This window comes from Perissodus microlepis, chromosome 15 (assembly GCF_051167445.1).
Source record: "Perissodus microlepis isolate ML-2025 ecotype Zambia chromosome 15, ASM5116744v1, whole genome shotgun sequence".
Lineage (NCBI taxonomy): Eukaryota > Metazoa > Chordata > Actinopteri > Cichliformes > Cichlidae > Perissodus > Perissodus microlepis.
Genome location: NC_140475.1, coordinates 18,959,486 through 18,972,540, shown reverse-complemented (window position 1 = coordinate 18,972,540; position 13,055 = coordinate 18,959,486). Strand labels below are relative to the sequence as shown.

Genomic DNA, 13,055 nt, shown 5'->3' with positions numbered 1-13,055 from the left:
GCAGACGATCACGTTCTCTTTTCACTGTCCAACAAAGCTGAAATGCAACAAAAATGAAATTATATTATAAACCAATGACTGGTTACACTTCAGCAGAACGTCTGAATTGTTGTTAAGACAAGGAGTTGCTGTTGTGGTTAGGATGGTGTCCTTCCAGATAAGTCGCTGAATGAACAATAAAACAAGGACAGCTTCTTCTTCACTTTCTCTTCTCCTCATCTTCTTGAGGTACTGCTCTCTTCAGACACCTTTTCTTCTCAATTTTTCAGTTTGGTCAGCTGGTAAGTTGATTTTTATATACAGATGCAGTCTATCTCTGATTTCACCATTCAAGAAAGAAAGAAAATCAGTGATAATGATGCACATGTTGTAGAAAAATAATAGTTAATGGACTGATGTTGGAGTATGTCTCTGTTATGACTTGGGTTTTATTTGTACCATTATGCAAGGATAACTGCGTTTCATCATTGAATTTTATTTAATGGTTGTTGTTATGAGACACTGAGTGTAAGTAAGCATGCAAATGTGGATCAGAGCTGGCAAAGGCAAAACTTCAAGCCAGCTGCAAAAAATCATGTATTTAGAGTAATTTAAAATCCAAAGATAATGCAATGTGGGCTAGAAAAGCCACAGAAGCGTCACCGAATATTGCGTGAAACAGTATCAGCTTTAAAATCATCATCTAAAATGAAATCTGCAAAAACTTTCTTTATGAACAGTTTAAGCTCAGTTTCTGGAATTCTTTGAATTATGCTTGGCGGCGGTTGGCGGTAACCAAGGCTAAGGTTTCAGTGTTCAGCAGATAAGTATGTTTTGGAGACTTGAAATCAGCAGCCGTGGCCTCTATCTGCACAGTCACAAGGCTGCAAGAAGTGATAAAAAGTTGGCCTTGTGAGTGAGGCTGTCTGTTCTGACCTTAACAACTGCAAGTCAGGTTACAAAATACTCTCTGTAATAATATATACACGTCTGAGATCACCCACGTATCCCTTCAGAAATGACTGCCTTCGACTGCTGTGTCTATCTGCCTCCGTGTTTATTTCATCTGTACCTTCTTTAACAGAAGCAGGACAGCTGGTGATTGAAATGGGTGAATGGGATCTACTGGGCCACTTGCTGGATAAAGTGCAGAGCCACTCCACCGTGATCGGCAAAGTGTGGCTCACGGTGCTCTTTATCTTCCGCATCATGGTCCTGCAAACTGGTGCTGAGAAGGTTTGGTGCTGTTTTTATAGGACATATCTGAGTGAAAACCAGGATTATAGCTTTATGGTGTTTTTTTTTTTAAATAACATTTTTAATTTTCCTCTGATCTCATTCAGGTTTGGGGAGACGAACAGTCTGACTTTGTGTGCAACACTCAGCAACCCGGCTGTGAGAACGTTTGCTATGACCTGGCCTTCCCCATCTCTCACGTGCGCTTTTGGTTTCTTCAGATTATTGCAATAGCGACTCCAAAGCTGTTATATCTTGGTCACGTCCTTCATGTTATCCACGTTGAAAAGAAGGTGTGTCGCTGCAGTACGTGCAGTACAATTGTATCACTGCTTTTTGTCATGCATGCCACACCTATAAGGGAGTGGCAAATGCATGGAAGAGAAGATCCTTTTAGCACCCTTTATGGGAAGTTAATTTGCGTCATCGTTAGCATTAATGTTTATCACTTAAAGAGGAAGCTTAAGACGGCGTCATTATTTTTCATCCCAGACATAACAGCTTTTATTCTTTCCACCTTATGAGTATGTCTTTTTATGTGTGCTTTAACATGGCAACAATATTTGGAATAAAGCCCTGGGACATCAACACATTTTGACTACAGGAGCTGCTCCATGCCATGAAGCTCCTGGCACACAGTTTTTGCAATATTAATGCCAGAGGTTTGAACAGCTCCAGGTTTGAAGCTCTGTAGTTATCGAGTAAGTGAGAGTGTTGGTGACTTATTGCTGAGTCTGTTTCTATTTTGCAAGAATACGGAAAGGGAAGACGTTTCACCAACTGGCTTGTTGCAACAGTAGTTTACTGTTACAGTTACACTTGAATTCAGTGATCTCTTTAGAATGACAAAGGTTTGTAAAGGCAGACTACATGGCTGGGTGGTTGAATTTATACACCTGTGGCATTTGGAGTGAAAATTCAAACATTAAGAGGTGTGGTCCAGTGCTTTTGTCCATATTTCCGGTTTCCATTAGAGTAAATAACTTGCTAATAAAGACCTGGACACTTTTGCAGGCTAACCAAGTCAAACATAAACCAAACTTACAATGTAACATTTGCTGGTAATGTGCAGCTAGTAGACTTAAGTCTCCAAAGCTTTTGTTTTGGCTGAAAAAAGGAACCTGCAAAGGGCTTATATTACAAGCCCTGCTGGAAATGATCCAGTGTAAACACAACATTTGATTTCATGTTTTCTTCACCTTGGTGGCCAAACATTCATGGGACTGGGTGGCAGTCCCATGAAAGGTAGCTGGAATAGAGTCTATCCCAGCTACCTTAGGATGAGAGGTGGGGTGCACTCTGGATGGGGCAGCATGACGGCGCAGTGTTGCCTGAAAGCACAAAGGTCCTGAGTTCAGTTCCAGCATCAGGCCAGGCCTGTGCCGTGTGAGGTTGCATGTTCTCCCTGTTTTTGCATGAGTTCTGGCTTCCTCCCACAGTCCAAAGACATGTACTTAGTGGGGTTAGGTTAATTGGTGATTCCAAATTGCCTATAGGTGTGAATAGCTTTCTGTCTCTATATGTTAGCCTGGCGACCTGTCCCGGGTGGACACCTGGGGCAAGCTCCAGGCCCCCACCCCCGCAACCCTGAACTGGAAGCGAAAGACAATGGATTGATAGTCAAACCATTTCTTGATGGCTTAAGAAGGAGTTTTCTTAGCAGGACAAATCTCTAGTGCTAGTTTAAAGAAACAAAAAAGCTTCTCAGTGCTTCTCCAACGCACATTATTAGCTGTTCCACCATATGCTAACATTGCTCTGATATTTTATATTGTGTTCATACATTTAGCCAAAATGTTAATGAAAACACAGCTTGGAACAGTGTGGCAGTTTGGAGTAACTGTTCAGCCATATTTTGGCAGAACATTTTGGAACTGTGAGAGTTTGTTCACACTGCCAGAATTAAGGTTTATCTGTTTCCTGGAAAATGTCTAACTCTGTGTTCTTGCTTTTCTAATCCAAGATGAAGGAAAGGATGAAGAAGCAGGAAGAGCTGGATGACCAAACCAATCTGCTCCTTAGGAGGGCCTATAAAGTTCCCAAGTACACCAAAAACAGTGGCAAGATCAGCATCCGTGGCCGCCTCCTGCGCAGTTACGTCCTCCATCTCCTGGCCAAGATTGCCCTCGAGGTTCTGTTTATCGTGGGTCAGTACCTTCTCTATGGTTTCTCCCTACAGACACGCTATGTCTGCACCCGCTTCCCCTGCCCGCACAAGGTGGACTGTTTCCTGTCCAGGCCCACAGAGAAGTCGGTCATCATCTGGTTCATGCTGGTGGCGGCTTGTGTCTCCCTCGTCCTCAGCCTGGTGGAGCTGTTCTATCTGTGTGTGAAAGCTGTGAAGGAATGCATGGCGCGGAGACAGGACTACACTGTGACCCCAGTGACTCCTCCACCCTCAGAAAGGAAGGCTTTTAAAAACCGGGACGAGATGATTCAGAATTATGTCAACCTGGAGCTGGAGCTGCAAGGACGAAAGTTAGGGGTGAACGGCATCACAAGTGGAGTCAGTGAGGCTCCTAGAAATGGATCACCTGAGAACAACAACATGGGGGAGATCCACATCTGACGTATAAGCCCAGCAATAGGTTGTATATGCGGTTCCTGGCAGTATTTGTATGCTCTGGAGGCTTTGGAGACGTGTGTTTGTGTGTGCACTAAATAGAGCAGGTGGGAGGGAAATGGCCAGCTTCTGCAAACAAGACTCAGTCACATGCAAAGGGCTGCAGAAAATGACATTTTTTTCACAATAGTCAACTGGAGTTTACTGTTAATACATTACATGATTACAGTGAACTGCTTTCCACTTTTGATACCTTTAATAATGTTTAATACTGATTCAATAAACCTTCAATAAAGACTCAGATGTGACTGAAATGTAACTGTCCTGTTCTTATACTATGAACCACCCTGTATGTAAAAGTAATGGAACAAACATAATAAATGTTCAAATAATTTTTATGTGCAGTGTCCCGTACAATAATTTCCTCAATTTAAAATGAACAAAACCTCCATTCATCAATTTTCTCAATCACTTATCTAGCTTAGCATCATGGGTAGCTGGCGTTTATTCACACTGTCATGAGATAAGAGGTGGTGTTGCACTCTGGAGAGGTTGCCAGTTCTTACAAAGATACATAAACACAATATTAACATTTGCTTTTTTGTTGTTTTTTTTTTTTTTTTTTAGTTAATTTTTTTTTTAAATTAAAACTGGACCGTTAATGTATAATTGTGTATATGGAGTAGCAGTTGTGTAATGCTTACAAAACTGATGAAATCTGGATCTGGATAATGACCTAAAATATATTAACCCTGTAAAGCTGGAAAATTCAATTTTTTTGAAAACTTAGTGTTTATTGAATCTAATGAAAAAAATATATGCAATTTATTCTTTAAAATGTAATGGACAATTCCTTTTGTATTTGGTAGTTAGTTCAGTGTTTTTATTTGCACATCTGAACTATCAGTTCTGCGATTAATAGGCAGTTTCCTTTACTGCCTGAGCCACAGCAGCCACATTTGTTGTTAGTAGCATCAGAAAAATGTACAATTATAAGAAACAGAAAAAAGATTAGAGCTAAACTATCTCTGCCTAAACTTAACAAAACTTAATTTACTACCACTTAGCTTTAGCTTAGCTTTTGACCTGCATAAGAAAAGTGACAGTAAACAATTTTTCTAATCCCACAGATTATGACTAATTTCCTGGTTGCAGGGTGTGATGTTTTGATGATTCTGGCAGGAAACAGCTGGTTATGAATGTTACTGTGAGTCACTAAACTTACCAGTTCATCTACTTGAACCTTATCTACAGTCTCATCAGACACAATTCTGACTAAATCAACAAATGTTTTAGCAAGGTGCGCAAATTCCAATCTAGCCTCCCAACTGGGAATTACACAGTACTTCATCATCCATGTGCATAGTTCTCATTTGTGTGTGAAATACACAAATAAATGAAATTGATAAATACATATATTTTGAACACATGCACCTTATTTTCAACTTCCAGTGCTATTTTAAAGTGGCATCTCTTGCTCGCCGACTGTGCAGCTGAAAGAAGACCTTCTTCTCTTCTGACACATTTATGATTAATGGTTTCACATAGAGTGCAAATTTCAAACTAACCTCCCAATTCAGACTAATACAGTTACTCATCATGCTACTCCTCCTCTTCCTCATTTGTATATAACACACACAAAAAATGTAAATACATGAAAACACACACACAGACACACATACACACATTCCTATTTTATTTATTTTCAAACTTTAGTGGCGGTTCACTGACACAACTGAACTGAACACTTGTCAATTATTACACCCGCTGCCCTCTTGGTCTGGTGTTTCTTAAACTTTTCCTGCTCTTGTTAGCTCACAGATGTGTGTTGCATAACTCAGCCGCTGATCAGAGGACAGAAATCCAAGGTCCAACTATAGTTGGTGATCTTTCTCAACGAGACTCAGTCCTCTCTGAGCAGATCAACAGGTAAGATGTAACAGTTTCTCTCCTCTGCTTCAGATAACCGATCATTTTATCAATTAGAGAAAATTGTTATTATATTGGAATTTTTCGAGAAAGACATTAAACAGGACACTAAAGATTCATTTCTTACTTTATCGTAAGTACATCGCTGGTTGTTAATTTAGTTTTCAGTTATAATTACTATTTTTTTTTGACTACATTAACAGCATCAGATTTCTTTGTTAATTTTATTTATGGTATAGTTTTAATCATATTATAGCTTAATTTTCTGTATGCATAAAAATTTGCATGTACCTATTTTAAAAAAACATTTTTTAAGGTTTTTTTTTTCACTTTTACTCATTTGTCTGATGACACTGAGTCTCTTGTTCTTCCGTTTTCTAATGATTAATGATTATGTGTGGAAAATATTGATCCAAAAGCTCAAGGGTCAGAATACTGTAATTTCTTCTTCCTTCTCAGGTTTTAGGAGATAAAATGATCTATCTAAAGAGCTGTAAGCTCTTTTCATTCACCAGCAGTTTATTGATTAAAGAATAAGTTGTAGTTAATGTTTCGGAAATAAGGTGTGGTGTTATATCTTTACAACGTTTGCCTTCTTTTTTCAGAAATAGAGGCTAAACACTGTCATTAAAGATGGGAGACTGGGGGTTTCTGTCAACCTTGCTGGAAAAAGTCCAGTCCCACTCCACTGTGATTGGCAAGATCTGGATGAGCGTCCTCTTCCTGTTCAGAATCATGGTTTTGGGTGCAGGTGCTGAAAGCGTCTGGGGTGATGAGCAGTCAGATTTCGTCTGCAACACTCAGCAACCTGGTTGTGAGAATGTGTGCTACGACCATACTTTCCCCATCTCGCACATTCGTTTCTGGGTGCTCCAAATCATCTTTGTCTCCACGCCAACACTCATCTATCTGGGCCACGCCATGCACATCATCCACAAGGAGAACAAGCTGAGGGAGCTGCTCTCCAGCCCTGGTGGCACCCAGTGCAAAAGGCCCAAATACACAGATGAAAGGGGGAAGGTGCAAATCAAGGGGAATCTACTGGGGAGCTATCTGACCCAGCTTGCGGTCAAGATAGTTATTGAGGCCGGCTTCATTGTGGGACAATACTATTTGTACGGCTTCGTCATGGTCCCCATGTTCCCCTGTTCTAGAAAGCCCTGCCCCTTCACTGTTGAGTGCTACATGTCTCGACCCACAGAGAAAACCATCTTCATTATTTTCATGCTGGTGGTGGCCTGTGTTTCTCTGGTTCTGAACGTCATTGAGATGTTCTACCTGATTTGCAAAAGGGTCAGGTGTAGACGTCGCCCTCATAAGTTTACCTCTCCAGAATATCCTGCTAGCCTCTCAGGTCCAAGGTGGCCAACTGCAGAGGAAGCCCTCAAGCAGAACAGGATGAATGCAGATCTTGAAGCCAGCCACAGTGTTGCAGGGAGCTTGGATGGGGCCAAGGATGAGAAACGGCTCCTGAGCGGTCATTAAAAACCACGTCTGTGACAATTAAAATGTATTATCTTGCTCGGTGTCTGCATTCAGATACATCCAAGGGACTGAAAGACAATAGAAAAGCTTTGTCGTTCTGCATTAATATGTTAGTATGTGCTTAGAAAAGTCTTCACAGAATACATTGTTGTATTTTTACTTATATATTCTTCTAGTATTTTCTTCCATTCCTTTGTATATGCCTGAAAATCTATTACAAAAAGGTGCAATACTAACATATTTATATTATACAAGCAAACTTTAGCTGCCAGTTCTATACTGCAAATCAACAAATACAGCAATTTACTGTAAAGTAGATTATAGCAGGAAAACTGTCAAATAAACAGTAAACTACTAGTAATCCTGCCATCAGTATTCTGCTGACAACATGAAAAAAATTGTAACAGTTTAATGAGAAAAACTGTCTGTATGCCCAGTCATGTTCTCTAAGTTATTGTCTTGTTCATTTTCTATGAGTTGATTTACCTACTGAAAGATAAAAATGATGTTGTTTGTTATGTGTAAGCAGCTTTTTTGTATGCTTATTTGTTTGAAATAAATGACTTGAACTTGAAGAAACGTTGCTTCTATCAATCTCTTGTCTTTAGATGTTCACACTTTTCAGTTCATAAGCCCTTATTTTGAAAAACCATGATTTACACACATTTTGTGTGACTTCATATCTACAACTAATAATTACTTTCATTATTCATTAGTTTTTTAGTTTTAGTTTTTCTAGTTTCAAGTTTCAAGTTTTATTGTCATGTACAGATAAACAGTGTAGCCACATTTACCCATGAAGTTCTTTGGCTCGTGCTCCTCAGCTTTACATGAGCATATAGAAGTGTGCAGTTAAATTAAGAAGAAAATAACAGAAAATAGCGGTAATAATAATGATAAAGAGAAAAAAAGAGAAAAAAGTATTCGATATTTAGAGAATTTAAGACAAGTAGTATTTACAGTTTGTGCAAAACTAGTGCAATGACCATTTAAGTGGCGTTAGTTGAAGTGACAGTGTGTAGAAACTGGCAAATAACGACAGTCAAAGCCTCCCAGAGCTGATAATAGTGATAATAGCTGATAGTTTTGTTTAACATATTTTGAAATGCAATAATTTTACATTTGGCTAAACTTATGTAAATAATTGTTTAATACAAGGATGTTACATATGAATCATGTGGCGACTGACTAATTTTTTCATCTATAATCTGGTATTTCTTCAGAATGGGGTGCGGCTGTTAGGTTGACTGGTAATCGATCCGGCTATTCTTTCAAAGTTTATCTAAAGACAATGAGAACATCTACATAAAATAAAAATATAATGAAAAAAATGAAAGAAAGTGGAACATTATAGATCAAATATATCAGCTCAGCATATTTCAGTTCAATATCTCAGTCTTTGTGAAGCTTATAATACTAAACTTACTCAGTTTGTTCGGACTTTCAGCATTTTTTAATGACAAAACGAACATGAGTCCTCACAAAATGCAGCAGCGTCACTGCTTGACTGAACGTTCATGTTCATTGTAATCTCTTTGCACCGTTTAGTCGTTGACTCTGTTACTGTTTGACTAAAAATGCATAACTGACAAATGTCGTTGAATTCGAAATGTTAAAGAAGCTTATCATACAGTGATAACTACCACTGTATCATCTTATGAAACCAATACAGAGGGGGAAAAAAATCAAGTACAAGCGGTTAAAGGTTTGGCAATCATTAACATTTTCCATGTTCAGCCCAATTTTGTCTACATGAGATTTCTCATTTCCAGATGTCATGACAACGTGACAGCTCACACGCTTGCACAACTCCATCTAATCTAAAGTTCAAGGTATCATAGACAAGTCTGGTTTGGTACGCTCGCTGCCATTCAGCTCTACAACTGGTGACTGATTCGCTTGTCTGCAAGAAGAGCTGTTACACTCAAAGGTAAGCTACAGAATGACTTATTTAAAAATCCTCCTCATTTACAAGGCATTTATTTTTAATTATAAACTGTAAACAGGCTAAACTTTTAATAAATATATTGGAATAAGATTCAAACAATGTCATGATCTCATTATTAAGGTATCTTAAGATGCATCTTGTCATGTGTTGACTGATGAGCACTGATTATTATTAGGGAGTGTATGTTAGTGAGACAAAATGACACACTATACATAATCTGTGACAGTAAACATCTGATTAACTACATTTTTCTGTATTTTCTCAGATTGGATAAATCAGTGATATGCAGTTATTATGCTGTTAATGCACTAAAGGGCTTTTCTTTCATATGATAAAAATATAGTGAAAGCCATATACAAACATCCATTGCTTGTACATTCTTGTTTAAAATCCAATCAAATATATTTATTCCACAGCTCCTACTTTAACCTCTAAACAGTTACTGGGGATAGTAGTACATGTGATTGTCTTAGAAGCAGGGCAGACTTTCTGCTGCTACTGGTGATGTTTAACCATTTCCACTGATTGATTATAACAAACTACAAGTTAATAATTTAAATAATAAAATACTTCAATCTATAAGTTTGAAAGACTCAAAATTTGAGGCCAGTTTAGTCATTTGACTCTAAAATTTCAGTTTAATTCAGGGTTTTGTCTCAGTTAGATATAATTTGAATATAGTGTACTGCATATGCAACAACTAAATAAACAAACTATGATCTCCTCAGCAAAACATTTATTTTCTAAATGGTCTGCCGAAGGCTAGATTTGATGAAACTTCAAATTTATTCACATCTTATCAGTCATTAAGGATCTTTATTTGTTTTCAGAAACCATGGGTGAGTGGGGATTTCTGTCTTCGCTGCTGAATAAGGTCCAGTCCCACTCCACGGTCATCGGGAAGGTCTGGCTCAGCGTGCTTTTCATCTTCAGGATCATGATCCTTGGAGCTGGAGCAGAGAAGGTCCACTTTTACTTTTTCATCTTTTGGGGGAAAGAATTATACATAACTCACATGCCTTAGGTACTTTTGTGAGTTTTGGCCTTTCAGATTAAAAACAAACAAACAAACAAACAAACAAACAAACGCCCTCTGGTGGGTATAACAAAAGTCCGCATAAAAACAGCGTTGAAACTAAAATTCAAATAATGCTTTGATAGCAGTAAATTTTCTTCACAACCAGTGGATTACAGTGGATATATATATATATATCTATATAGATAGATAGATAGATAGATAGATAGATAGATAGATAGATAGATAGATAGATAGATAGATAGATAGATAGATAGATAGATAGATAGATGAGAATTACACGTTTTTCTGAATATAAATTTGCTAGGTTGCACTGACAGTGAAAAAACACTGGTTTGGTACATTGAAGTTTTATTATTAAAGTTGATCTTGCTCTAGATATATAGCCTAATTCTATTTTATAGCCTGGTCATTGTACAGAGTAATACTTTACAAAATATGTAAAATATACAATATATTTTTGGTTTGTTGTTTTAAAAGTGTAAACGCAATGCAGTGGTCTGTAATAATTTGATTATTTCAATAGTTAAGATGAGAATAATTCAAATTAACTTCATAATTGTTATATATATTATAGTCTTTATATGTACATATGGATCATATGCATACTGAACAAGTTAAATGCACTTAGAAAATTTGGTTAAGCTAAGAAAATTTCCAAATCAATTATTTTAACCTAAGTTGTACCAGGTCTGTGACTCTTTCCATCTACCAGTCTGCACTGTTCATACTCAGGCAAATCAAGTGTACCAGTTATTCAATTAAAAAAGCACAGATAACTCTGTAAAACGAGTTCATTTATAAAACTAGTATGAAAGTTAAGTAAAATCAGCTTGCTTACTATATGTTAGGACATTGATTTTGCACTTCAGTGTATAGGATTTGTGCTGCTGTGTGACTAAATGTACTACCTTAATTTAAAAAATTTTTTTTAATAATAATAAACATTGTCATCTGAACATTGCAGGTTTGGGGTGATGAACAGTCCAAGATGGTTTGTAACACCAAACAGCCTGGTTGCAAGAACGTGTGCTATGACCACGCCTTCCCAATCTCACATATACGATTCTGGGTCCTGCAGATCATCTTCGTCTCGACACCGACACTGATCTACCTCGGTCATGTCATGCATGTCATCCACAAAGAGAAAAAGCTGAGAGAATACATACAGACCCACTCTAGCAGTGAAATAACAAAAGCTCCAAAGTATACAAACGAGAAAGGAAAGGTGCAGATTAAAGGTAATCTGCTGGGAAACTACATGGTCTCCATAGTGTTCAGGATCCTCCTGGAGATAGCATTTATTGTGGGGCAGTATTATCTGTATGGGTTCGTCATGGACCCACTAATTGAATGCTCCCGAGCCCCATGTCCCTACACTGTTGAGTGCTACATGTCTCGACCCACTGAGAAGACCATCTTCATCATGTTCATGATGGTAGCATCCTGCCTGTCCCTTGTGCTCAACGTGGTTGAGATCTTCTACCTGCTGTGTTGTCGCTCATCCAGACGAAAGGCCAAAACAGTGCCGATGACCGCCATTCCCCTTCACCCCCGTTTCACCAGTGACACCATGTTGAAAAATCAGAAACTTAGCCTCAATGATGTCAGTCACAGCACAGCCTGAGAAGTGCGGCTTTGATCCAATGTGCAGTATTTGAACAGTTAACTAGGGCAAATAACAAAGAGGCTAATAGGGATACATTGCAAGAAGCTTTTGCACACATTTGTAAAAAAGGAAAACAAACATCTTTCACAGCTATTTATTTTAAATGCTTAAAATTCATGCAATAAACTCACACATCTGAAACATCTAAAACAATCTGATGTTTGGTATATTGTCACTGGAGTAAATTGTTTTTGTCTCTTTTTAACTTACTTTTGGTTTTGTACATAATATTACAGGTGCATGTTTTGGTATTAGTTGAAAAGTCTGATGTGTGGCCTTTGACTACATGGGCTAAATATTTAAAGACTAGATTTCTGAACCCACTGCTGATATCTTTTAACTGCTGCAGTTTGCATTTACTAAAAGCCATTTTGTAGCGCTAAGAAGGTATGACTGTTAGCACTACTTTGCTTTATAAATGTCTTTTTTCTTTGTTTCTCTGATGTACTGATGATTTTACAGACATGGATGTTTTGGAAATGTACATTTATGTCATTTAAAATGGTTTGCTTTGATGTTTATATATTAATATATGTGACTTCATGTAGCTTGTCTTTGTACCTGTAATCTTAATAAATATTATTGAGAAAAAATATTTTTTATGTTTTGAATTTTGTTTTAAAATTCTGTTTATGTTTAATTATCTTTGTCTTGGAAACTCTTTCATTTGATTTATTATAAATGACTCACTGAGAAGAAGTAAAACATCAAGGACAAATTTCAGATCTGTGAGGAGAAATAAATACCAATACTCAGATGTAGACTATTAGATCAAATTAAAAGTAGTATGTGATTATGAAGTTCTGTAACTTTACAAAGAGGATGCAAATGACTGTTGCAGCTCTGGGGTTCTTTATTTGTCGTCCATATGGATTAGATGAATAAAGCATGCACATGATTTAACTTTGCAGTTCTTAAAATCAATGCATAGCAGCTAAAGGAGTAAAGAAACAGCAGTTTGCCGACGTTTTTGCCACAACTTTTTTTAAAAATGGTTATTATTTACTTTATTTGAAATTATGAAAGTTAACAGTCAGTCATTCCAGTTTAGTTTGTACAGTAGACATACAAGGCAAATAAGTGTAACAATAAGCAGTATGTGGAAAATAAGATGGGTAAATAGATAAAGGAAATTTAAAAAAGAAAAAAAAATTTGGCCACAACTTATAAAGCCCAGCTTTTAAAGCTTGTTCCCACTGCCCCCAAGTGG

General features: G+C 37.5%; 3 protein-coding genes across 4 annotated transcripts; all 3 read left to right on the top strand.

The window, feature by feature from the left end:
• Positions 1-65: 65 nt before the first annotated feature.
• Positions 66-4,176, top strand: LOC146372056 (gap junction Cx32.7 protein-like). Of its 2 annotated transcripts, none has more exons than XM_084953486.1 (4): positions 66-281; positions 1,064-1,215; positions 1,323-1,415; positions 3,179-4,176. In XM_084953486.1, the coding sequence occupies exons 1-4, from the start codon at positions 170-172 to the stop codon at positions 3,782-3,784; spliced, it is 963 nt and encodes a 320-aa protein (XP_084809612.1). In that variant the 5' UTR covers positions 66-169; the 3' UTR covers positions 3,785-4,176. The 2 variants fall into 2 exon arrangements, with proteins under 2 accessions (XP_084809612.1, XP_084809611.1); XM_084953485.1 differs by having other exon boundaries at positions 72-281; positions 1,323-1,508.
• A 1,311-nt stretch (positions 4,177-5,487) lies between these two features.
• On the top strand, positions 5,488-7,760 carry gja13.1 (gap junction protein alpha 13.1). The gene is made up of 2 exons (XM_084953860.1): positions 5,488-5,707; positions 6,313-7,760. Exon 2 carries the CDS (start codon positions 6,341-6,343, stop codon positions 7,190-7,192), a length of 852 nt encoding a protein of 283 aa, XP_084809986.1. The 5' UTR covers positions 5,488-5,707; positions 6,313-6,340; the 3' UTR covers positions 7,193-7,760.
• Positions 7,761-9,032: 1,272 nt separating this feature from the next.
• LOC146372054 (gap junction Cx32.2 protein-like) lies at positions 9,033-12,400 on the top strand. The gene is made up of 3 exons (XM_084953869.1): positions 9,033-9,122; positions 9,971-10,104; positions 11,144-12,400. Exons 2-3 carry the CDS (start codon positions 9,976-9,978, stop codon positions 11,801-11,803), a joined length of 789 nt encoding a protein of 262 aa, XP_084809995.1. The 5' UTR covers positions 9,033-9,122; positions 9,971-9,975; the 3' UTR covers positions 11,804-12,400.
• The last annotated feature ends 655 nt before the right edge of the window (positions 12,401-13,055 follow it).